The sequence below is a fragment of the Arvicola amphibius genome, chromosome 6, assembly GCF_903992535.2.
Source record: "Arvicola amphibius chromosome 6, mArvAmp1.2, whole genome shotgun sequence".
In the NCBI taxonomy this organism is placed as follows: Eukaryota; Metazoa; Chordata; class Mammalia; order Rodentia; family Cricetidae; genus Arvicola; species Arvicola amphibius.
In genome coordinates this window covers 88,686,032-88,710,159 of record NC_052052.2, presented here as the reverse complement: position 1 = coordinate 88,710,159, position 24,128 = coordinate 88,686,032, and the positions used below count along the sequence as shown (strand labels likewise).

Here is a 24,128-nt window from a genome sequence, read left to right as displayed (position 1 = left end):
CAGGATCCCAGTGTAGCCCGGAGCTAAAAAAGTGTACCAACTGATGGCTCATGTATATGGTCGTGGACTTCCCCTTTCTCCATCTGAGAGCTTAGGTCAGATCAATCATTTCTGCTATCTGGGCTGAGGTACCTGGCTTGGGCCCAAATCATATAGGTCACAAAAACTATTGCAGCTCCCATGTGCCTGGTTTCATCTGCCATCTTCTGACAGTCAGGGATGAGCACCTGTGTCATCAGGCAAGAGGGTAGCCTAATTGATAGCAGTGGGTTTCTTAAATCAGACTTGAGAGTGAGCCAGCAGTAGGGACTGGTACTGGGTCACACAGTCACTAGCCAGTCAGCATTCTGGTGCTCCTCAGAGGAGGATGTCAACTTTGCTGTGGGGTGCAGTGAGTATAAGAACTTGACCCATAGTTAACTTGTTCGCTTTCTTTTATTAAACTAGCAGTAGCTGCCACAGCTCTTAGACAGGTGGACCCTCGTGTGGCTACAGGGTCCAATCATTTGCACAGGTATGTTATAGGGCATTTCCCTGGCCTTAAATCTGGGTTAAAACCCCTTTTGTCTTTTGTTTCATGGAGAAACAGATGAAAAGGTTTTGAGACATCTGAAAATTCTAGGGCTGGAGTGGAAGTCAGTGCTGTTTTTAAAGCCTCAAATACCTTTTGTTTAGAATCATCCAGATTAGGGGCTTAGTGCCCCACTTTGTGCCAGTGTATAGAGGCCTTGCTGTTTCCACAGACTCAGGTATCCAGAGCCAGCAATATCCTGCCTGCACCTAGGAACTCTGGAACCTGTCTCTTGGTCTTTGGATTTGGGTCTGAAGGATGGCAGCAATCCTACTCTGAGGCAGGCTCCTTTTGCCTGCCCTCAGCTGGTAGCCAAGATAAGTAGCCTTCTACAAAGCTGGGCTTTCTTAGCCAATATTCTGTAGTGGAGGTCTCTAGCTCAGGCCTGCTCCCTCAGTGGTGGCTCCTTTGTACCTGCTCCTGTAGAGGTTGTTACCTCAGGCCTGCTCTGGAAGAGGTCACTGGCTCAAGCCTGTTTTTGTGGAGATCACTTCCTCGGGCCCGTTCTGGCTGAAGTTGCTGGCTCAGGCTTGTTCCCACATATGCCCCTGGCTCAGGCCTGCTCCCTTAGAGGTTCCTGACTCGTGCCTCATTCCGTCCTGTAAAGGTATCTGGCTTGGGCCTGCTCCCTTAGCAGTCACTCCTTTGTGCCTCCAAAATAACTCTTCTCTAAGTTACTTTGGTCAGCGTGTTTTGCCACTGCAACACTAATATCACAAACCAAAATTTACAAATATTGTCAAGAATGTGCAAAACTTCAAAATATCATGTTTTGCTGGTGTCAATGAACACTTTACCTTTAGGACAAGTCAAGAATGTACACTTCAAAACCTCATGTATTGGTGGTGGCAATGAATACAGTCCCTTTAGGACAAACCCTACTGTTGCAGAATATTTGTTTACACTCTAAGGATGTGTTTCTGCCTAAGGTGCCTTCTGATTGGTTTAATAAACAGCTAAATGTCCAATAGCTAGGCAGGAAAGCTATAGGCAGAACTTCTGGGAAAGAGAGGGACTGAAAGGGAAGAAGAAGCTAGGCTCACGGGAGACGTCAGGGAGACACTGAAAAGGACATATAGTACAGAGTGAGGTAACTGAGCCACGTAGTAGAATGTAGATTAACAAAAGCAGGTTAATTTAAGCTATAAGTGTTGGTGGAACAAGCCTAAGCTAATGGCCAAGCTTTCACAATTAATAAGAAGTCTCAGTGTCATTATTTGTAAGCTTGTGGCTGGCAAAATGTTTGCTATAGCCTAGGAGTTTCTTGAAAGGTTAAACCAGACTGGAGAGACTTGCTGTTCTTACAGAGGACCCTAGTTCAGTTTCCAGTATCCACCAGGAATGACTTACAAGTTTGTAATTCCAGCTCTAAGGAGATCCTATGCCCTCTCTGGCGTTTGTAGCCACCCACATATGTGTGCATATACTCTGTCACAAATACATGCATAAATATCAAAATAAATTTATGTTTTTAGTGTTAAAATATGAGTTGAGTTGATAGTTAAACAGGTAAGAATACATACTGTTCTTGCAGAGGACCCAAGGCTAGGTCAGTTGATTCAGGAGAAGGAAGACAGAGATAGGCATCTAGCTAGTCGGTCAGTCCAGACAAAACTGTGAGTTCCAGGTCCACGAGGGACATTCTGTCAAAAACTAAGATAAGCACAATAGTGGAAGACATCTGATGTTGATGTCTGACCTTCAGATTCACACACATACATGAATATTCTTAGCTTTATTAACTATGATAGTCAAAAGGTAGAAACAACCCACCAAAATCCACAAACTGATAAATGGAGAAGTTCATTTTGCAAAGAGTCAACCTGTCACAAGCTGTAGTCCATGAGATCCAGTTGTAAGGCATTTTCTCAATTAGTGATCAGTGGGGGAGGACCCAACTCTTTATAGGTAGTGCCATCCTTGGGCTGGAAATACTGGGCTCCTGAGCAAGCTAGAGCAAGCAAGCTAATAAACAGCACCTTCCACGACTTCTGTATCAGGTCCTGCCTCCAGGATCTTTTGAGTTCCTGTCTTGAATTCCCTCGGTGATGAAGCAATGTGGAATTGTAAGTTAAATTAACCCCCCACACACTCACACTTACTTTTGGTCATGGTGTTTTGTTGCAGGTATAGGAACCCTAATGAAGACAAATATTGTGGGATGTCGTTTGTCTACGAAGAGGACCTGATGCTGCAGCCAGGGAGGAAGCTGAACACATCTTCTGTATGAAAGAACTGATTTGTGATAGCTTGCACACGTTATGATTTAAACAACATTATCAAAACAGACATTTCACAGAGAAAGAAAACCAGTGCATAACGTTGTAGTGGGGAAGAACGGGTAGTGGAAGGAGAGCCAAAAGTTTAGATAAATTGTTTATAAATGTTACAAACATGACCAGGGCACCGGTTACAAAACTCTACATAAAGAAAAAAGAAGAAATTGTGTGGGTAGCATGACTTCAGGAGTGTTGCTTTCCCTCTGCCTTATTCCTCATAGGCCAAGGATGGCAATAATAGTTTTCACTTCCTGGGGTTGTGAAGGCTGAAAGAATAAATACAGATAGAACAATGTCTGGAAATAAAAAATAAAAACTGCTTTGTTGTCTATCCCAGCCAATATACACATATCTTACTTTAATATATAATGGAGTGTCAAGGATAAGGTATTTGCACAGATTATATACACAAACATATGATAAAACCTTTGAAGTTATCTTTTCTTTGAAATAATCTTTATTTATTTGAGACATGCTTTGAAGTAGCCTGCCCTGCCTTGAACTGTCTATGCACCCAGACCTTCAATTTCTGATCCTCCTGCCTCTACCTCCCAGCGCTGTAAGATTACAGGCCTGACTTGTATCCAGCTATTCTTGTAGTAATTTTAAGTATATCATATTCAATAATTTTAAATACATGAATAAACATTGTTGTGTTTATTTTGATAATTTATATTTTGCTCAGTTTTCTCTCCTAATTGACATTTATAAATATTAATTGAGGGTCTGGAAGATAGCTGAGTAGTTAAGTGTACACGTTGCTTTTGCAAAAGATCAGAGTTTGGTTCCTTATGAGGTGGCCCACAGTTCAGGGTAGCTCCAGCCCCAGGAGATCTAATGCCCTCTTGCAACTTCTTTGGACACTGCACACACCCACACAAGCACACATACAGACCCATATATACAGAATTTACAAATAAAGAAAAATTGAAAATTTCCTCTGTTGTAAGGTGGAATGCAGTAATATAGGTCAATAAGTAAAAACTGCTAGGACACAAATGGAGGAAGTTAGGGGAAATCCAATTAAAATTTGAGTCAGTTACAAAAGTAACTTAATATTCATACAAATCTAATTAGGTTAGTAGCACTTATCACTTTTTTTAACTTTAAAAATAATACCAACCAAAATTCCCACTTTTTCCCCTCCTCCCACATCCCTCCTGCTCCCCCCATTACTCTTCCCCACACCCAACACTTAGCAGTTTTAAAAAAGATATTATACTGTCTATTTAGTGACAGAACAGTAGCGTTGGAAGTCTGACGTGAGTCTGACTCCTGAGACTCATTCATTTTCCTCCTCGACACAATGCTAATAAAGCACAGAAAGCTACACTCTGTGTAATGGAGTAGTAGCACCTCACCAGAATACAGCGAGGCAGGCAAACAGGCAGTTAAATTCAGACCATGTAAGTATTTGCAAACGTCAGGGTTTTCCATTCTGGTATCCAAGGTTTTGTTTTCAACGCGAAAGTTTCTACCTAGTTTGGTCCAAAGGGCTTCCCGTTGTACTGTCTCTAAGCGCGCACGCTCAGCCGCTAACCTTCGGCATTTACTTCCTGCTGCCTTCACAATGGCGGCTCGCGGCGTGGGGCTTTTGACCCGTTTGCCCCTGCATTCCCAGAGAAGGAGCCGCGTCCAGCGTTCTATTCCCAGGCACTTTAGTTGTCCAGGGACTGTAGCCGCGAACTTCGGGAGCGAAGAGCAGCCTTCGGGCGGTGCGGAGACAGGTGCCGGGGGTGGCCGAGGCGGGCGGAGAGCCAGCGGCGCGGGCCAGGGGCCGGACCTCCGAGGCCTGGCGGAAAGCCAGCTGGGGGTTCGTCGCTGTGAAGACAACTCCCGCGCACAGGAGTGAGATATTAGACCAGGACCTCACTCGGGGAGTGTCTGTAGTTCAGCACAGAGCTCCTGTGTGGTGGGAGTAACAATGTTGGCACCCAGTGGCTTTTGCCCCACCCCTGACCCCAGTGTATCTTTTGGTAATCTTGTTTTAGGGTTACTAGTACTGTGATGAAAGACTATGACCAAAAGCAACGTGGGAAGGAAAGGTTTTGCTTTTTTGTTTTGTTTTGTTTTGTTTTTACTTTTTTCCCCCTTTCATTTCACTGAGGGAAGCCAAGGCAGGAACTCAGGCTGGTCGGGAATCTGGAGCATAAGCTGTTGCAGAGACCATGGAAGAGTACTGCTTACTACTACTGGCTTGCTCACGGCTTGCACAGCCTACTTTTTGTTTTGTTATTTTATGTTTCTTTTTAATTAATTTTTATTGAGCTCTACATTTTTTTTCTCTGCTCCCATCCCTGCCTCTCCCCTCCCCTTCAACCCTCTGCCATGGCCCCCATGCTCCCAATTTATTCAGGAGATCTTGTCTTTTTCTACTTCCCGTGTAGAGAAGATCTATGTAAGTCTCTCTCAGAGTCTTCATTGTTGTCTAGGTTCTCTGGGATTGTGATTTGTAGGCTGGTTTTCTTTGCTTTATGTTTAAAACCAACTTATGAGTGAGTACATATGATAATTGTCTTTCTGTGTCTGGGTTACCTCACTCAAAATGATGTCTTCTAGCTCCATTCATTTGCCTGCAAATTACAAGATGTCATTATTTTTTTTCTGCTGTGTAGTATTCCGCTGTATAAGTACCACATTTTCTTTATTCTTCGGTCGAGAGGCATTTAGGTTGTTTCCAGGTTCTGGCTATGACAAACAGTGCTGCTGTGAACATAGTTGAACACATGTCCATGTCCTTGAGCATCCTTTGTGTGTGTGTATGTATATATATATGTATATATGTATATATATGTATATATATGTATATATATATGTATATATATATATGTATATATATGTATATATATGTATATATATGTATATATATGTATATATATGTATATATATGTATATATATGTATATATATGTATATCAGAGAGATCTATATATCTATATATAGATATATAGATAGAGAGATATAGATATCCAAAGTGGTATTACTGGGTCTTGAGGAAGGTTGTTTCCTAATTTTCTGAGAAATCGCCACACTGACATCCAAAGGGTCTGTACCAGCTTGCACTCCCAGAAGTGTTCCCTTTACCCCACAACCTCTCCAACATAAGTTGTCATCAGTGTTTTTGATGTTGGCCATTCTTACAGGTGTAAGATGGAATCTCAGAGTTATTTTGATTTGCATTTCTCTGATGGCTAAGGATGTTGAGCATTTCTTTGTCTTTCAGCCATTTTAGATTCCTCTGTTGAGAGTTCTCTGTTTAGGTCTGTACTCCATTTTTTATTGGGTTATTTGTTCTTTTGATGACGAATTTCTTGAGTTCTTTGTATATTTTGGAGGTCAGACCTCTGTCTGATGTGGGGTTGGTGAAGATCCTTTCCCATTGTGTAGGCTGTCGTTTTGTCTTGTTGCCCATGTCCTTTGATTTACAGAAGCTTTTCTGTTTTAGGAGTTCCTATTTATTGTTTCTCTCAATGTCTGTGCTACTGGGGTTATATTTAGAAAGTGGTCTCCTGTGCCAGTGCGTTCAAGTGTACTTCCCACTTTCTTTTCTATGAGGTTCAGTGTGACTGGCTTTATGTTGAGGTCTTTGATCCATTTGGATTTGAGTTGCACTTTTGTGTCATCTGGATAATGTAGCGTAATAAATATGCAAACTCTTGAGGGGCATACTGAGTAACCAGATGCTCAAAAGAGAAGAAAGTGTACCTTGGCCAGGAAGTGACTTACACTTTCATTTTATACAGTCTTATACTGTTTAATTTACTTTCACAGCATGCATTTGAACACCAATTTAGCCTCCGTAAAAACCAGAAGCAAGAATGTTTAAGAGGTAATTATACCCAAAAAGTGGTGAGGTAGTTCAGGCAGAGGTTATTGCCTAAAAAGAGAAGCAAATGAGGGCAGAGAGGAAGAGCAGTCCAAGGCTAAGCTCAGATTGACAGGAAGTAGAGTAGTCTTTGTCCTTAACATGGAGGAAGGTAGTCTTCCCACTGCTAACTAGATATTACATAATGACCCTACGAATTGCACTCCTTCGTAGATACTGAAGTGGGGGAAGACAGGTGGAAGATAGTCTACTGTGGAGTGACAGAAGTCTTCATACACCTGAGCAAAATTTGAAGGCTGAAATGGAGGTTGGCCAGACTGAGAGTGAGCAGGTGGGCATTCCAACAGGAGTTGAAAGCCAGAAGGTTCTTAGCATGTGATGGTAACTGTGTGGGCAGTGCCATATGTGAGAACTTTGAGGGCAGAGAGAGAAGGTAAGATGTTGAGGAGGAAGGAGGCAGCTTAGGCTGTGGCATTTAGACTTGACTTTACAGGTAGAAGAGTTCATTTTGGCAGTAATGTGGAGCAGTCATAAGTGGGACAAAACAAGATCGATATTGTGATGGCACAGGCCTGAGATGAGTGTTGAAAACCGACACAGAGTGGAGAGGAGGGCACACATGAGTGTGTCTTCAGCATCTCGTACAGGAGGGTAAGAGTGATGTTTCTGCTTCTTTGAAAATGATGCGCAAGGTCAAAGCCAGAGTTCTCTGGTATGCCATAAGAGACTTGGCTTTGAGCTGGTGCTGATGGAGACAGTTTAGGGTTCTGCAGCTTGCACTGTCATGAACCCCAATCTCTCCCTTTCCAGTGACAATATGAAAAGGTACTTTTCGTATCCAGTCAATGTTGTAATGAGGATTGGATCCACTGCACTAACTGAAGACATCTCCAACCTTAGATTTTAATTTCCCTGTGATGTAGTGCTTAATCAACAGTAACTGGGTATTAACTGTTTGAGCCAGATCAAGGATGGAGAAAATTTTTTATAGTAACTCATTATGTTAAGTAACTCAGTATGTTAAGTGCCTTATGATCATCATACTTAGACTTGTATTTCCTTTGTTTTTCAGTATTATAGATTGTACAGGTTTTGTTATGTGTGTCTGTCTCTGTGTGTGTGTGGAAGTAAGTGGTAAATGAATGGTTTAATTTATTATTTTTGCTTTTAGGGTCTTGCAGAACCATTTTCAGCATTGTATCTCAAGTATTCCAAATCACAATTTTATTGATAGCCACAGAAAATAGTAAAATAAGCCAAATGTGATGCCACATACTTTTAATCCCAGCACTTGGGAGGCAGAAGCAGGAGGATCTCTTGAGTTTAAGGCCAGCCTTGTTTACATAATGAGTTCCAGGCCAACCAGAGCTAGAGTATCTTTTTGGTTTTTTTTGAGACAGTCTGTAGTTTGGTTTCTCTGTAGCTTTGGTGCCTGTCCTGGAACTTGCTCTGTAGACAGGCTAGCCTCAAACTCATAAGAGATCTACCTGTCTCTGCCTTCCCAGTGCTGGAATTAATCTATCTTAATAAACATTAAAAAGAAGAGAGAACAAAACATGCAGTTAGATTAAAAAGGTGCCAATGGCCAAGTTTGATCACCTACGTTTTGTCCCTATAAGCCACATAGTGGAAGAAGAGAACTTACCCCAAAAGTCCTTTGACCTCCACGTGTGTGCCAATGCATAGACATGTTTGTGCACAAACAATAAATAAATAAATTTTAAATATGTAATTAGGATAAAATTATTTTAATCACATATATAATCTTCATATACTTTATCAGCATGTGTTTTAAATTTTATGTGTGTATTAGTAGAAATGTTTTTGTCTCATTTGTAGGCTCTGAAGACAAGATCCCCAAAAAGAGATTCTCTGAGGTGCAGAAGGAGAGAAGAGAACAGGCTCAGCGGACTGTTTTGATACATTGCCCAAATAATATCAATGAGAAAAAGTTTCTCAAGTATTTATCCCAGCATGGACCAATTAATAAACATTTCTTCTATGAGAGCTTTGTATGTATCTAAATATCTAACTTGGTGGTCATGCTTTTGGAGGTAGTTTTTGTTGCTTTTTATAGTATGTGAACAAAGATCTCTTGGTTTTCAACCTGTTCCTTGATTTCTTTAATGAGGCTTTCCCTCCTTGTGTCATGAGAAAAGGAACCCTTATTGCAGCGTTTTAGAACTGTACCTGATATATAGCTTAGTAATGAAACACTTATCTAGCATACTGGAGACCCAGGGTTCAATCCCCAGCATTATGAAAAGCAAAACAACAGAAAAGCAAGCTGGAATTGTTAGTAACTTTTAATGGAGCGATTCCATAATCTGAAGACCTTCGAGCAGTGCGTCTCAACTTTCTAACGCTGCGACCCTTTAATACAGGTTCTCATGTTGTGGTGACCCAACCATAAAATTATTTTGTTGCTACCTCATTGCTGAAATTTTGCTACTATTTTGAATCGTAATGTAAATATCTGGTATACAAGATATTTGATGGTGAGCCATGGCTTGAGAGCCGCTGCCCTAGAGTCTGGTGCTTTAGTTGGTGGCAGAAAGGGAGATCTGAGCTTTGCTCTGTGCTGTCCTGTTACAGTGCTCTTTTCCGGGCACTGCAATGTTTCTTTTCCTAATTTACTTGTAATGAGTTGTGTTAGAATTGTATCATTTATAAAATCAAATTGTGTTTTGTAACAGTATTGTTTTAAGGATGCTGTATTAATGTGTTGACTATAACATTATGAAACATGTTCTTTTTTTTTCTTTCTCTCACGCCTTTCATCCAGGGTTTTTATGCTGTTGTAGAATTTTGCCAAAAAGACAGTGTAAACTCTTTGCAGAGTGAAGCACATACTCCAAACATGACCACAGAGTCTGCAATTCCATTTAAGTCGCGTTTTTTGAACTTAAAGCTGAAGAATCTATCTAATCAGATACCTGAGCAGTTTTGTGCACAGACAAGCAACCAGTCACCTCCTTCAAGCAAGAAACTCTTTGAATTGCTGAATTATGCAGAAAGCGTGAGTTTCCATGTAACTTCAGATTTTTAAATGTGTATTTGTGCATTATAAAAGTTCTGGGACTTTGTTATGTAGGCAGAGGCTGCTTGTTCATTCCCGGCTGCTCAGACCTGAAATAATTACACAAAACTGTATTAATTAAAACACTGCTTAGCCAATAGTTTAAGTGTATTGCTAGCTGGCTCTTATATCCTAAACCAACCCATCTCCATTAATCTGTGCACCACAAGGTCGTGACATACCAACAAAGTTTCAGTGGGCTCCAGTCTGTCTCCTGTGGAAGCTACATGGCTTCTCCCTGACTCCCCTTCTTTCTCCCAGCATTCAGTTTAGTTTCCTGCCTAGTTCTATTCTGCTAAGCCACTGGCCAAAACAGCTTTATTCATTAACCAATAAAAGCAACACATAGACAGAGGGACTTCCTACATTACAGTTACATTGTTGTTTAGAAGGTACTGTGTTTAGTTTTGCTAGGTGAGAGTTGATAATGGATGTATAGTGTTACCAAGGACAGCTTTTTGCTAAGAGTTGATAGACTCTTAGCCTGTCAGACAGCTGCTGAGTTTAGCTTGTGAGGTTATCTTGGCAACTGTCTTATGATATCAAAATTCTTATGTATTTTTCCTCCTAATTTCTTTCAGAGCAGTGAATTGCAGTATTACATATCCTTACTACAAGCCATTCTTGTATTCACAGACTTTATCTGTTTGGTCAACATATATTTTAAAACATGTATTTGCTTGGCTAATTTTTATTTTTATTTTTTTTTTTGGATCTCTTTTAGGGTAATTTTAGACTTTTTCTAAAACAATACTTTATACGTTTTGCCTGCAAAGAGTAGTTTAGCCAAGTTGTATTTTACTAGTGCTTTTAGTAGTATTTTTAAGAATCAGCTTTTAAGGGTTGGGGGGTGGCTCCGTGGAAAAACTGCTCCTATATAAGTGTGGGGACCCAGGTCTGAATCCCTAGCACCCATGTGAAATCAGAACATCATGGTGTGTGCCAGCAATCCCAGCACAGGGATGATGGCATGGGCACGGTGGATCTCCGCATCTCCCTGGCAAGTCTAGCTAAAATGGTGATCTGTAGGTTCAAAGAGAGACCCTGTCTCAAAAAATAAGATAGACAGCAATTGTGGAAGACACCCAATATTGACCTTTGATCTCCTTGTGAATGAAGAGGTGAAAGCACCTGTGTACACTAATGTACCACATATACATCCCCATACACCCCTACATACACACATTTGCACACTTGTGTGAGTGCACACATGCAAAATGTATATTTTTCAAATCTACTTTTAAGACTAAAGTAAAAAATAATGTGTTTTTGAGGTAAATCTCCAAAGCAGTAGAAATGACATTATTGTATAAACCTAAATATCTGTATATTTTTGCTTTTTCTTCGGCCAGCTAGATAGACGATCAGCTGCACACTCTCCTGAAGACCTTCCAGCTCACGGAGGAAAATGTCCGGCTCCGCCATCTCACCTGCTCTCTCATTGAGGACATAGCTGCTGCATATTTTCCTGGCTGTGTCATTCGGCCCTTTGGCTCCTCAGTGAACACATTTGGCAAATTAGGATGTGATTTGGACATGTTTTTAGATTTGAATGAAATTGGAAAACCTAATGTTCACAAGGTAATAATTATTTCTTTGTACCATTATAAGAAATCAGAAAATTTAGGAAATCTTTGAACCTTAATAAAGTTATAGCTGTTGATTTCTAACTTAGTAACGATGACTAAAGAATGAAGGTTATCTACTAGAGATTATTTGGAGTTGTAAAGTATTTCTTTGTGTTGGTCTAACATGGAGTCACTTACCGTGTCCCTTCTACTTGTGCTACCCAGAGAAACTGTTTCAAAAAAAAGATTTTTTTTGGATTTTGGGTTTAAGAATATATCTTCATTTCAGATTATCATAGATTTACCAATAGAAAAATTAATAGTAACAATTTAAGCACTCTTAAATTTGCCCAGTTTCTAAAATGCTGCTGTTGTAGTTTGTCCAGTTCTGAACGTGTTGGCGCTCCACCTTGTTTTATAGTTCTTTGTCTGGTGGTTTTGTTCTTCAGCCTAAATTGAGGGAATTAGAAGTGTGTGTTGACCCAATTTCTAGGTCTCAAACTACGGTGTATGATGCCCAGTGATGGACAGGGACTAACAGGTTGTTTTCTGAGGAATAAATGGAGAGTCACTTACTAATTGAAATAATAAATTTCAGTGTTTCTGAATTTGTTCATGAAATGTGCCAATGAACTTAACACACACACACACCTTAGAATGAAATAGTAAGCTTACATCTGCCTTTGGTTTTCTCTGGTTTGGCTTTTTCTGATAGAAAACCATGTATGTTGCAAGATTTAGGCAGTAGAAGTGAAAATTACTGTGTCCCAAGTAGTGTTTTCCTGTTGTCTGTCTGACTGGTTTGGGCTGTATGCTTAGTTTCTGTATTTTTCTTCATTAGATTTTCTTCCACTATGTAGTGCCATATGAGAAGCACTCATGGAGTTAGCTGTTCCTGCAGTTTTTTCTGAGTATGTAATGTGTGAGTGCACATGGAGTGTATATGCACATGTTTGTGCTTGTCTGTGGAGGCCAGAGTTCAACATGGGGCATCTTCCTGTGTCTCTCCTCTGTCTTGAGACAGCATCTTACTGAATTCAGCACTCAGGGATTGGCTAGTTAAGCTGACCAACAAGCACTGGTTGTGTGTAGACACTTCACCAAAGGAGTTTTCTCCCTCGCCCCACTTTGTCTGAGTTTTATTTGATGGTCTCCTACCTTTGCCCATTTTGATGTGTTTTCCGTCATATGCACATTCCATAATTACATTGTTTTATTTCTGTGCAGGGTCTATTGATCTGATTAGCCTATGTGTTCTCTTGCTTTTTACATTGTTCATCTAAGCGCATTTACGCTTTGGTAACAGACAGTCTCCCAGATCTGGGTTTACTCGTCAGCTTCTGTCGCTGCTGAGCTGAATCCAGGAACAGCTCTGCTCACCACTCTCCAGCAGCCAGGCTGCCTGGTGTCACCATAGAGAACTGAGATGCGGACCTTTATGGCTTTTTCTGTCTCTACCTAAAAACGATCTGGGAGCCTCTGCTTACATACAGAGCACACCCGTATGGGCTTCACCCTCCACATAGGCCCAGAGCAGCTTCACTATCTGTCTTTCCTGGCCATTCCTCACAGCTCCAACGCTCTGCCTCCAAGTCTGCTTCTCAGAACTGTTTTGTTTCTTTGTGTGTGTGTTTTGTTTTTGTTTTTTTTTTTTTTTGTAGTACCGTGTGTATACCTTCCTCTTCCTTTGCATGTGAGAGTGAGTCCAGCCTCTCTCTCTCTCTACTGTCCGCTCTGAATCTGGTCTGCCATCCTGGGATGAGTTGATTTCAGATGTATTAATTTTTTTTTTGATGAATGACATTTTTCTTTGTTTACTTTTCCATTGACCTTCTCTATCTAAGGAAGCCTCTGTGTCTTGTTTTCTCTTGTTGGTCTGCTCTTTTTCTGCCTGTATTCTCCCCACACTGAATTGATAGGTGCAGTGGCTGGGTGGAAAGGGCGTGTGTGTGTATGTGCAGAGAATGTATGTAGTAAGTGATTCTGTGTGTATTTGTACTTATGTACACTTAAGTGTAGTATGCATGTTGGTTATAGAAAGTCAGTGTTTTGCAAGTTAGCACCTCGTATTTTATAAAACTCTTAAGGCTACCAAGCACTCTTGAGTCTGTTTTGCTTTGGTTGCATGTGTCTCCGTGTTGATTTGTTTTGCCAGAGGTTCTTTAGACTCTTTAAGTTCTAAATCATCAGTCCCCAAAGTTTAAAAAATTCCCTTTTCCAAAAATTTCCTCATAATTATCAATATTTTTATATTTAGAATGCAGGGAATTTTTTGATGGAATTTCAAGTGAAAAATGTTCCTTCAGAAAGGATTGCAACCCAGAAGATCCTGTCTGTCATAGGAGAGTGTCTTGACAACTTTGGCCCTGGCTGTGTGGGTGTTCAGAAAATACTAAATGCGCGATGTCCCCTTGTGAGATTCTCCCATCAGGCCTCTGGAATTCAGTGTGATTTGACTACTAACAATAGGTATGACCTCGTGGATTTATTCACTTAATTGTGACTATTATAAGGTATCAACTTAAAACTTTTCTTGTTTAAAAACAGCTCAGAATTCTTTTAGACATACTTCTGTAATGACCTACTGGCCAACCTGTGTATGTATGTGTCTGTCTGTCCATCTATCCTACTATCATTTATCTGTCTGCCTTAATGTAAACTCACTAAATCAGGTGTAATGGCACACCCCTGTAATCCCAGTTCTGGGGAGTCTGAGTCAGGAGAATTGTGTATTTGAGGCCTGCCTGGGCTACATCCTAAGTTATATCAAAACTCTCAAAAAACGTTTTTTAAAAAGGTGAACAGGTAGATGATAAAGTAGAATTTTTTTAGTGTTATTGCTTAACACACTGTTTAGTATACTCCTGAACAAAATATTAGAGTATTGTGTTAAGACGTTAATAGGACAATGAGACCCTGTCCTTCCTTCCATCCTTCCTTCTGTCCTCTCTTCCCTCCTCCCTCCCTCTCTCCTCTCCTCCCCCTTTCCTTCCTTTAGTTGTTTTACTTTTGTTTAATGCATATGTGTATTTTACCTGCATGCGCTTCATGTGTACTTCATGTGCACCTTGTTCCTGAGGCCAGAGAGGGTGTCAGGTCTAATGGGACTAGGATTACAGAGGGTTGTGAGTCACCACGTGGGTGCTGGGAATTGAACCTGGATCATCTTGAAAAGAAGCCAATGCTCTTTACCACTGAAACATTTCTCCAGCCCCAGAAATGCACTCTTACTCTATGCTGCCTGTTTTATGTTAGAAAATAGAAGTAAATCTTCAGTTTGACACCGGAGTGTCTCTAGGCATTGTCTCTGTTGAATACTAAGGTAGTATGTGATGGCTTGGGTCAGAAAATGCTCAGAACAGCGTGAGTTTCTTAAGTTTCTCTTCAGTGTATTTGTGCTGTATTAGCTAGCCACCCAGTAGCTTAGGAAAAAGTGGGCTGTGAAGAACAAATTCTTCTATACTCTGAACACTTTTCCTGGGCTCACTCTAATTTGATGAGTCTGTTCCTTACTCTGGCACCTATTATTTGTTAGATGAGTAATTGTGACTGAAGGTCTAGCTTAGAGCAGCTTTATTTAGCTCACCTGTCAGGTCGGTGCTGAGTACTTTTGGACTGCCCTCAAGTAACACGTGGTATAATGTCATTGTGTTTTTTAACCAAGTTTAATATAAAAATTAAAATACATACTTCTATGTATGTCATTGGTTGGCCACTATTACCCCAGCACATCTTGGAGGCAGGGCAGAGTAGGTCAGGTTTTGTGGCTGGGCTGATGCTCCAGTCCCACCACTAGAAGGAAGCCTTGCCTAGGTACAGAAGATGGCTCTCTAGGCTCCGTATCCCCCATTACTAGGAGTCTTTGCTAGAATTATGCTCACTGATTCCAGGGAGTTTCCATTGCATTAGGTTTCCACGTTGCCCATGAAATGCCCCTCCCATTCCTGTATCTCTCCTAGTACCTGCCCCCACCTGATCCCTCCACAGTTAAGAATTTCAGGACAATACTTTGTGGTCAAATGAGTAGAATGTTTTCCTGGGTAGAACAGCTTGTTTGCAAAGAACTGGGATAAGTAAGGTGTGAGGCTTCAATGCAGAAACATTTCCCAGTTTTCCTGTCTACAGTGTCAGATTCGAAGAACCCTTAGACATTGCACTTTTTACTTAAGAAACCATGTTTAGGAACTTGACTTTATAAAAGTCTTGTTTCAGAGCTTGATTGTGGGTGTTGCTGGTTTTAAGAGTGTAAGAGTTGCAGTGGCTGTGTCTGATAGTTGAGCATTTACATTGACTTGAACATTTTGAATACGCAGTGGTGGCTGTTGGTTGGTTTTGAGGCAGGGTTTGATGTAACTCGGGCTGGTCTCCAGCTTTATAGCTGGGGCTGTCCTTCAGCTCCTGGACCCTGTGCCTCCACCTTCCACCTGATTTGCAGGTGCTTGCCATCATGTCTGGCTGCATAATGCTTTTGGTTTAATTATGGTGTTCAAAATATAAGCAAAAGACAGTGAGATACTTAGATCTGTTCCCAGTTGTCTGTCTTTTATTTGATTTGTACTCTAACTCCAGGTTTGAAGATTTTTTTCTTTTCTATTTTGAAGTATTGCTTTGAAAAGTTCTGAACTCCTTTATATATATGGCTCCCTGGATTCAAGAGTCAGAGCCTTGGTGTTCAGTGTGCGATGCTGGGCTCGAGCACATTCGTTAACAAGCAGTATTCCTGGTGTGTGGATTACAAACTTCTCCCTAACAGTGATGGTCATCTTCTTCCTCCAGAGAAGATCGCCCCCCATTCTTCCAACTCTGGATTCCCTAAAATCCCTAGCAGGTAAGACTAGAAGTTGCCTTCCATTTGACACTAGATCAACATTTATGATGTATAATCAAATCATGTATATTTGTAAGTCATGTCATTTACTTCTTGATTTTTAAATCTAAAAAGAAATGGATGTAAATTTTAATACTGAATCTAAATTTCCAGAGGTGTGTATGTGTCTGTGTGTGTATTCACCCTCAGTCATAAGAACTGGTGTTGTCTAGCTAGGCCTTTGGAATTGAGAGTTGTGCCCTTATGGTGTCAGTTGGCAAGAGATTTACCATAGCTTTCGAACAGCTGAAGCCTCTCACTTCGTTGACCCAGTCTGAGAAGAAATTGAAAACGCATTTAGCAGGTCCACCTGTGAATCTGATCACAGTCCCCAGGCTTCCCTGGTTTGATTCTCTCTGGACAGCACTGGGGTGCCTGAAATTGCTTCCTGGTGTTCTAAAGATTCTCATTGTAGATGTATTTTAGTTTACAGTCAGCCCTAGGTGTGTAGTGTTATAAATTCAACGTGCTATTTATGTTATGAATAAACTGAACTTTGGGTAGTTTTCTGGAGGAGATAGGAAACATCGTTCCAGGAGCACTTGTGTAGAAAGTATGTACAACTTTATAGCTGTCCCATTGTACATGTTGCCCCACGGTAATTCTTAAGTGTATATGGGTCTTCTCTGTTTAAATAACCCTGAAAGGAATTTTATTCCTCTATAATGAGCTATGAACTACTTGCTAATATTTAAACCCATTTCTTGTCTAAGCTGGTGTTCTCTGGTATTCCTCCCATACTATGATTGTTCTCAGAATATTTTATATCTGCTCCTTTAGTCATTACTCATTTTTCTACCTAGAATGTGCTTTCTCTTCTCTCAGATTAAATTATGTCTTATTGTTACCTTCCCTTAATTCAAATAAAAAGTAATTCTTTCTGGAAATGCTACAAATGTTAGTGTTGTTCACATTTGACCTAAGAAAAAGCATTGTAGGTATGGCTGTCAGTCAGTACAGCTATTGATTTCAGGTTGATTGGCAGTTGGTTCTCTATAATACATTGTAGGTATGGCTGTCAGTCAGTACAAAGCGGGATTTACTTTTTAGTTTTTGGTTTTAAAATTGCTATGGAAGAGTTTTTCTTAGACGAATGTCTATTAAAGTATAGTGGAGACCACTTTGGGGTGAACTTATCAGAACACCTTTCCTCTTCATGTGCGTAAAAAGTTAGGGCGCTTCTGTTTGCTGGGTTTAGTAAGGTTAGTATTAATGTTGACTAAGTCTGTGGCTAAGAATAAAAACAATGTTAAAGTCAAAAACTGTAAGACATCTTGGGAGTTCTCTTTAAAATTATTATTATTTTTGCTTGTGTTTTAATTCCTGGGGCATCTTTCAGAACGCCTAGAACCTAGGCCTAGACTACAGCTCACATTGTCAGCACTCTGTGCTTGCCCTTTGTGACCTTCCTCCTCTTCTTCCCTCCTCCCATCTTGCTGATCACAGGTCAGGTGACCACGCCCCTCTCCACCTGCGCTGCTGCTGCTGCTGCTGCTGCTGCTGCTGCTGTGTGCATCTTCCTCTGATGGGCCTTTCTTGTCCCGCTTCCATGAGCCTGGGCTGTTCCATATGCATATCTTGTTGCTACGGCTGTCATTCCATAGCATAGCCACCAAAACCGCGCATTCAGTCCCTGAACAGCACAAATTCTGAAGTCCCTTAGAGTGTCTGAGTCAGTAGTTCTGCATGAGGTCTCAGATCTGTTTCTACAAACTTTGGGGGATGCACTCCGCTTTTTGAAAGTTCTACTGACCCATGGGATTTGATTCTTTTGGCATTTGCCCTTTAATTGTGGTGGGTCTGAATAAATCAGCTTTCTTTTTTTAATAGATTACAAAACTTTGTAAATCCTTCCTAACCCTAGGTCATGACGATGTACTTAAATTTTTGTTGGTAAGTTTTATAGTTTTACACTTAGACCTGTTACCCATTCAAGTTAGTTCTTTTTGACATGTGAATGTTCAATTATTTTTGTATTATTTGCTTTGAAATCAAGGTCCACTTTCTCTTTTTAGTTCTTTTGTACCTTGACCAAAATCAATGGCAATAAATTGCCCATATTTATGTGGGTCTATTTCTAGACTGGTGAATGTCTTCAGTTGCTCTTTCCCCCACCCCACGATACCGTAGTACTTCATGTGCTGTAATACTGTAACTTAATGTGGCATGACGTGATTGCTAAAATTGTATTCTCTCTAAAGTCATTTTAGTTCTTTCCCTTTCATTGAGAATGTTCAGACCTGCCTGTGTCTATCTACAAAGCAGAGTTGATGTCCTATTAGGTTTAGTTCAGTTATCTGTCTGTCTGTTTTGATTTAGTTGACAATTTCATACATGTACGTAATACATTCTGGTCACACTTGTCTGCTCCCCCAACCTTCCACTAACTTCTCCCTTTCCCCACCAAATCTTCACCCCTCTTCCATTTTAGTAGTTAAGGTGGCTGATGCCTATCTTGTTGGCCTATGTCCATGTTGTCTGGGGGATACCTAAAGTAGGAAAAGAGCAGGGAGAGAAAGAAGAGGAAACACTAGAAAAACAAAACATTTGTTAGGCTTGAATGCAAGGTCTGAAAAAAACAAAGATGGCCTTACCTTAAATCAAATTGCTTTCAAGTTTTAATATATCTGTAAAAATCTTTTTAGTGAAAAGGAAAATGAATAGAGAAAGTTTCTGGATTTTTTATTGATATTTATTTATAGAAATATTTTTAGTGTGGCTCATTTTTCTGTTAGTAATTTTAACTGAAAATAAAATTTTTTATATATTTCGATTATGGTTTACCCTCCCCACACTCCTCTTAGATGCTCCCCACTTCCCCATCTACCCAGATCAACAATTCTTCTTTACCTCATTAAAATACAAATAGGCAGCTAAAAATAATAATAAATAGTATGACTAAATAAAAATAAACATAGAAAAATGCAACTGAAGAAAAAGCGCAAGAAACAAGTGCAAATGCTGAGACACACACATTCGCACACACAGAAAACCCATGCAAACAAAACTGGAATCTGTACTGTGTAAGCAAAGGGTCTGTAAGGGAAAAGATGCTCAGAGAAAGCATCGTGAGACAGCAGCCCTCCAAAGACAGCTTTGCATTTGCTTTGTGTTGGCCATCTTCTGGTTGTAATTTATGTACCCATTGAAACCCCATTGGGTTATCAATTAGAGAAAGCTTCTGGTGGGTTGGAGATGGAGGCTTGTGTCTACTTCCTCTCTCAGCACTGGGACCTATCTAATTTAGACCTGTAGGCCCTGTGCCTGTGCTGCCGTCTCTCTGAATCCTTTATGTGACTCAGTCCTATTGTGTCTAGCGGCCTTGTTTCTTTGGTGTCTTCATCCCATTTGCCTCTTACAGTCTTTCTGCCCTTTCTTTGCAGAGTTCTCTGAATTTGATGAAAACATCCTGAGTGTTCCAAGGTTTCCTGCTCTCTGCACATTGTTCAGTTATGGGTCTCTATTTGTTCCCATCTCCTGAAGGAGGAAGCTTCTCTGATGGCTGAGCGAGATACTGATCTATGAATATAGCAGAATGTCATTAGCAGTCATTCAATTGCTATGTTCTTTCAGCAGAACAGTTGTATTTGGTTTTCCCCTTGGGTCCGGGACCTGTCCAGGCTTAGGTTCTTGTCAGGAATGGGTTCCGTCTCATGGAGCGGGCCTTAGTTCCAGACAGTTAGTGTGGCTGGTGTTCTCACGGCTTTTGTACCACTGTTGCACCAGAGTATCATGCAGGCAGGTCACTATCATGACCCCAGAGTTTGTAGCTGGGCTAGCCTTCACTTTCTCCTCAGATAGTGTACAGAGCACTTCCAGTACTGTGAACACCGGTCAGGAGGGGTGAAGGTTCTAGGTAGACACCGGATTGGCTTCTCCGTCATCAGTGAGCTATGCAGGTGTTGTCTTCAGCAGGAAGTCCTTACTATCAAGCTATGAAGAGCAACCAATATCCTGGTTGTTTAGGGGCTTCCATGGGACTCCTTTATTAGTAATATTTTAAGTCAGAGACATTCCTGGGAAAAAAGGCATAACAGTTAAATGATGGTGAATATAGTTGACTTATGCTGTCACAAAATGTTTAATCTGTTAGTCTCTTGACATATTAAAGAGCATGTATATAGATTTCATAGGAGTAGAAGTGTTGATATAGCTGTGTGGTGGATGTGTTAATCTTTCGGGCATGTGGTAAGGCTGCATACTGTAGTGGAGGATGCACACTAGCTTTGTAGGGTGTGGAACATGAGCAAAAGAGGAAGAGGTAAGTCTCCATGTTCCTTTCAAAGGCGTGCATGTCCTCCGTATGTTTCTACCACCTCCCAAGAGCACCAAGCTGAAACAAGTGGGACTTTGGCAGATACTCCAGATGCAAACTAACAGAACACATAACATTAGGGGTAGGAAATATGTCAGTAATTTATTTGCTTTTTTTTTTTTTTAATGTAAGAACCAGAAAAAAAGAAGACAGGTTTGAAGGACCCTTATTTATTATCTCTTTCTAGTTTTTCCCTGGGGAATGTAGGCATCCATAGTCATTCAGATTATTAAGTGTCTGCTATAGAATGGATATGGTTATGGGTCAGACTGGGCCATCTGGTGACAGTATGCCTGTGGTCAAAATGCAGTCAGGTGAGTTCAATAGGTGGCTTGAATTCAGAATCATTCAGACAGGAGGTGCTGCAGGCTGGATCTGTGAGACTCCAGTTGCTTTGGAGAATCATCCTGTACATTGTGTATTGGGATAGGGGTGAGAGTAGGTGAGCAGTTCCGTGGTGCCTGTTGACTTAACAAAGTAAGGACAGTGACTATGTCTCACGATACAAGGCCAGTAGGAAGGTGAAGGGTGGACGAACAACTAGTTTGTGCCATTGGATCAAAGCAGAAACAGTGTTAAGGATGGAAAAGAAAATTAATTGCCAATTAAGGATATCCTGAAGTTTGTTTATTGGAAAGTAGAAGCTGCATGTTTTCATTTTTAACAAAAAACTGATTAGTTCAAAGATAGATTAAAAGCTTTGAGTTGCTAGAAATTAATTTTAGTACAATGAGGGGCATAGAGCATTAGTTTCTCTATTGTCTGATCATCTCAAATCCTTTTTAAGTGGAGTTTTCAAATCTATGAACATGACTAATTAATAGTAGGACATCAGTATTTAACTGAATTAGCCCATAGATTCCTGTTCTGAGGTAGGAAATATTTTACAGTGTGAACCTCTGCTTCTGTGTGTTTAAGATGCTGAAGATAGATGTATCCTAGACGGGAACAATTGCACATTTATCCGGGACTTGTATAAAATTAAACCTTCGGGAAACACAGAAACATTAGGTAAGTCTTTTTTTCCTTTCTTCTTGTTCTTTTTCAGATTCACATAGATTTTCCTCTTATTTTCTTTATCTTGTTTTCTTGCAGAATTACTGCTGAAGGAATTTTTTGAGTATTTTGGCAATTTCGCTTTCAATAAAAATTCCATAAATATTCGACAGGTAAAGAATGTGTCAACATTTGTTGCAAACTAACTCTGCTCTACCAAAGTTTTAATTAGATTTTTCCTAAAGCACTATAAAGAATGCTCAGGTCTAGAAAGGGTCATGAGACGGGAATGAGATGGGCTGTGGCGCTTGGCTGAGCTCTGTCATCCGCTGTTGTCGCGACGCGAGGTCTGTTCTTGATGCTAAGACTGTGGAATAGCGTCCCCAGAGTTCACATATAGTTGGCTAAAATAAAGACGTGCTCAGTGGAAGAATTTATCTTATTTATTTTTGAGACAAATTTTGCTAAGTACATCCTGTTGGCCTTGGACTTGTTTGGTTACATGTGTGTGCTGACTCTGGACGTCCTAAGGATGGATAGATTTTACTACTTCCCTCACTTTCAGCTGTTGGGGCCTAATTTAGCACATGCTACTTTATAAAGATTGACTTTATTTATATCCTCTCTCTTCTTTGTCCCTTCCTCTCTCCAAGCCCTTCTCTTTTTAAGTAGTTGTATTATGTAAAGAGGATTTTTGTTGTTGACCTAGTCCAGATACCTATCACCTGAGCATTGACATCATCATAGATCATAAGCCTAAGTAATTTTCTTCACAGCATACCACAGACTACATGGGGAAAGGAAAAGCCGGTTATATACTCACTCGTGTAAATGCATATGTAGCCAGGACCCTTGGGAAAGCAGTTCTTTGCTGTCTGACTTACGCTGGCCTTGTGTGTCCCTTCTTACATGTATGTTTCTTCTCTGATGTCTGTAGGGAAGGGAGCAGAACAAGCCCGACTCCTCTCCTCTGTACATCCAGAACCCTTTTGAGACATCTCTCAACATAAGCAAGAATGTGAGTCAGAGCCAGCTACAGAAATTTGTGGATTTGGCCAGAGACAGTGCCTGGATCTTGGAACAGGAAGATAAGGGTCAGCCTTCCCCTTCAAGTAAGCAGCCCTGGGGGCTGGCCGCCCTCCTGCTACCTCCTGGGGCAGCCTACCCATCTCTCTCCAAGAAGAAGAAAAAGCTAATGAGTGAAAAAGTCAAAGGCTTGTTAGCATCCATAAAAAGTAACAGTACAGACATTTCCAAAGGCACCCGTGGAAAGAGAGCAATCAGTACACAGGCATGATGGCAACTGCTCAGGATCCCGGGAAGAACTGCCACGAAACTTTGACAGGCCTTACCTTTTATCTGATGCCATTTGTCACCATCTCATTACGCTTTTACTTGACCTGAAGTTCTGAATATTTCTTTCCAATCAGGTGAAATTTTATTAAAATATCAGTGGCAAAGAATATGTAAGAGACATATTTTAACTCTGCGAAGTGAATGGTAACAATCAGTTTTATCAGCAAATTAGTTGATATTTCTGTCAGTTTTTAGATGGAAATCATTTCAAAACATTTCTAATTATCCCCATGTACAGGTGATGAATGCAATAAAATTCCAAAATTTGGTAATACTCTTTAATATCTATATTGTGTTTTTCAGCTAAAGTTCTCTTATTAGGTGTTTTGTTTTTTGCTTGCTATACAAAGTAACGGGTTTCACAATGGGCTCCTGTGTAGACTGTCTTTGGTGAGCCTTCCCCACCCTCCCAGCACCCTCTCTGGTTTCCATCTCCCTCCGTTTAATTTGCTGCTCCCTCCCCTCCCTGTAAGGCCTACCCCCTAAAATCCCTCCATGCTGTGTGCATACATCCAGAGAGAGGTAAAGCACAGTGTGACTTTTCGGGTCGTTCACAGCTCAACAGTTCCAGAACTGTCTCTAAAACATAAAGTGCAGACACTCAGTCACAACATCTGTGTTCTAAGTCAGATATGTAAATTATGGATAATATTGTGCTTTAAGCTATATTTTGTTTAGAAATCTAATTTATTTTTGTTTTCAAAATAAAACCGTTTCTACTAAAATGTGAACAGTATTTCTAATATTTCTTCACTTCTCTTTTTGAGCTCTCTCTGTAAGAAATCAATACATTTACAGAGACATATTTTATTGTATTCTGCATAGTAGCTTTCCTTGAGATATTGATGGTCTGGAGTTAAAGCTTGGCTTCATGGCAGGTCGCTGTCCTTGGCTGGGGTTGTTCCAGCCTCAGAATGGGAGTAGTAGTAGTGCCCACTGCTCTAGGATGTGTAGCTGAGGAACAGTAGAGGTGTTGGTCAACGCCTGACACAGTCAGTGCTACAGGCTGAGCCGCCGGCATCCCAGGCGCAGCAGATACCCTGAACGTGTGTGCCTAGTGACAGCCTTGGAAGCAGGACCAGGTCCGTGCACTGCGTTCACTTCTCCATGCTCTGTGGACATGTAGCCTGCTGTTATTTGTTCCTGATGCTATCTGTGAAAGTGGCTCACGATTTTAGCACTTCAGGGACTTTCTGGTTGTTTGAGATGCAGGATGCTCACCCTGTACTTGGCGATGCTGCTGCTACTCTCTTGACTTTGGGGACATTGTCC

General features: G+C 40.7%; 1 protein-coding gene across 6 annotated transcripts; it reads left to right on the top strand.

Moving 5' to 3' along the window:
- The first annotated feature begins 4,405 nt into the window (after positions 1-4,405).
- Positions 4,406-23,592, top strand: LOC119816690 (mitochondrial poly(A) polymerase). Of its 6 annotated transcripts, XM_038333553.1 has the most exons (10): positions 4,406-4,577; positions 5,207-5,248; positions 8,515-8,687; positions 9,461-9,694; positions 11,111-11,335; positions 13,580-13,791; positions 15,924-16,150; positions 21,423-21,515; positions 21,600-21,673; positions 22,438-23,592. In XM_038333553.1, the coding sequence occupies exons 1-10, from the start codon at positions 4,421-4,423 to the stop codon at positions 22,795-22,797; spliced, it is 1,797 nt and encodes a 598-aa protein (XP_038189481.1). In that variant the 5' UTR covers positions 4,406-4,420; the 3' UTR covers positions 22,798-23,592. The 6 variants fall into 6 exon arrangements, with proteins under 6 accessions (XP_038189481.1, XP_038189483.1, XP_038189482.1 ...); XM_038333555.1 differs by lacking the exon at positions 5,207-5,248 and having other exon boundaries at positions 4,406-4,565; XM_038333554.1 differs by lacking the exon at positions 5,207-5,248.
- Positions 23,593-24,128: the final 536 nt, after the last annotated feature.

What these genes read in the sequence shown, in the direction of transcription:
- LOC119816690 (XM_038333553.1), top strand. Translation starts at nt 4,421, where the DNA reads ATGGCGGCTCGCGGCGTGGGGCTTTTGACCCGTTTGCCCCTGCATTCC. An exon ending in GAAAACCTAATGTTCACAAG is followed by an intron (nt 11,336 to 13,579) that starts GTAATAATTATT and finishes TTTTATATTTAG; the next exon opens with AATGCAGGGAATTTTTTGAT. An exon ending in GGGAAACACAGAAACATTAG is followed by an intron (nt 21,516 to 21,599) that starts GTAAGTCTTTTT and finishes GTTTTCTTGCAG; the next exon opens with AATTACTGCTGAAGGAATTT.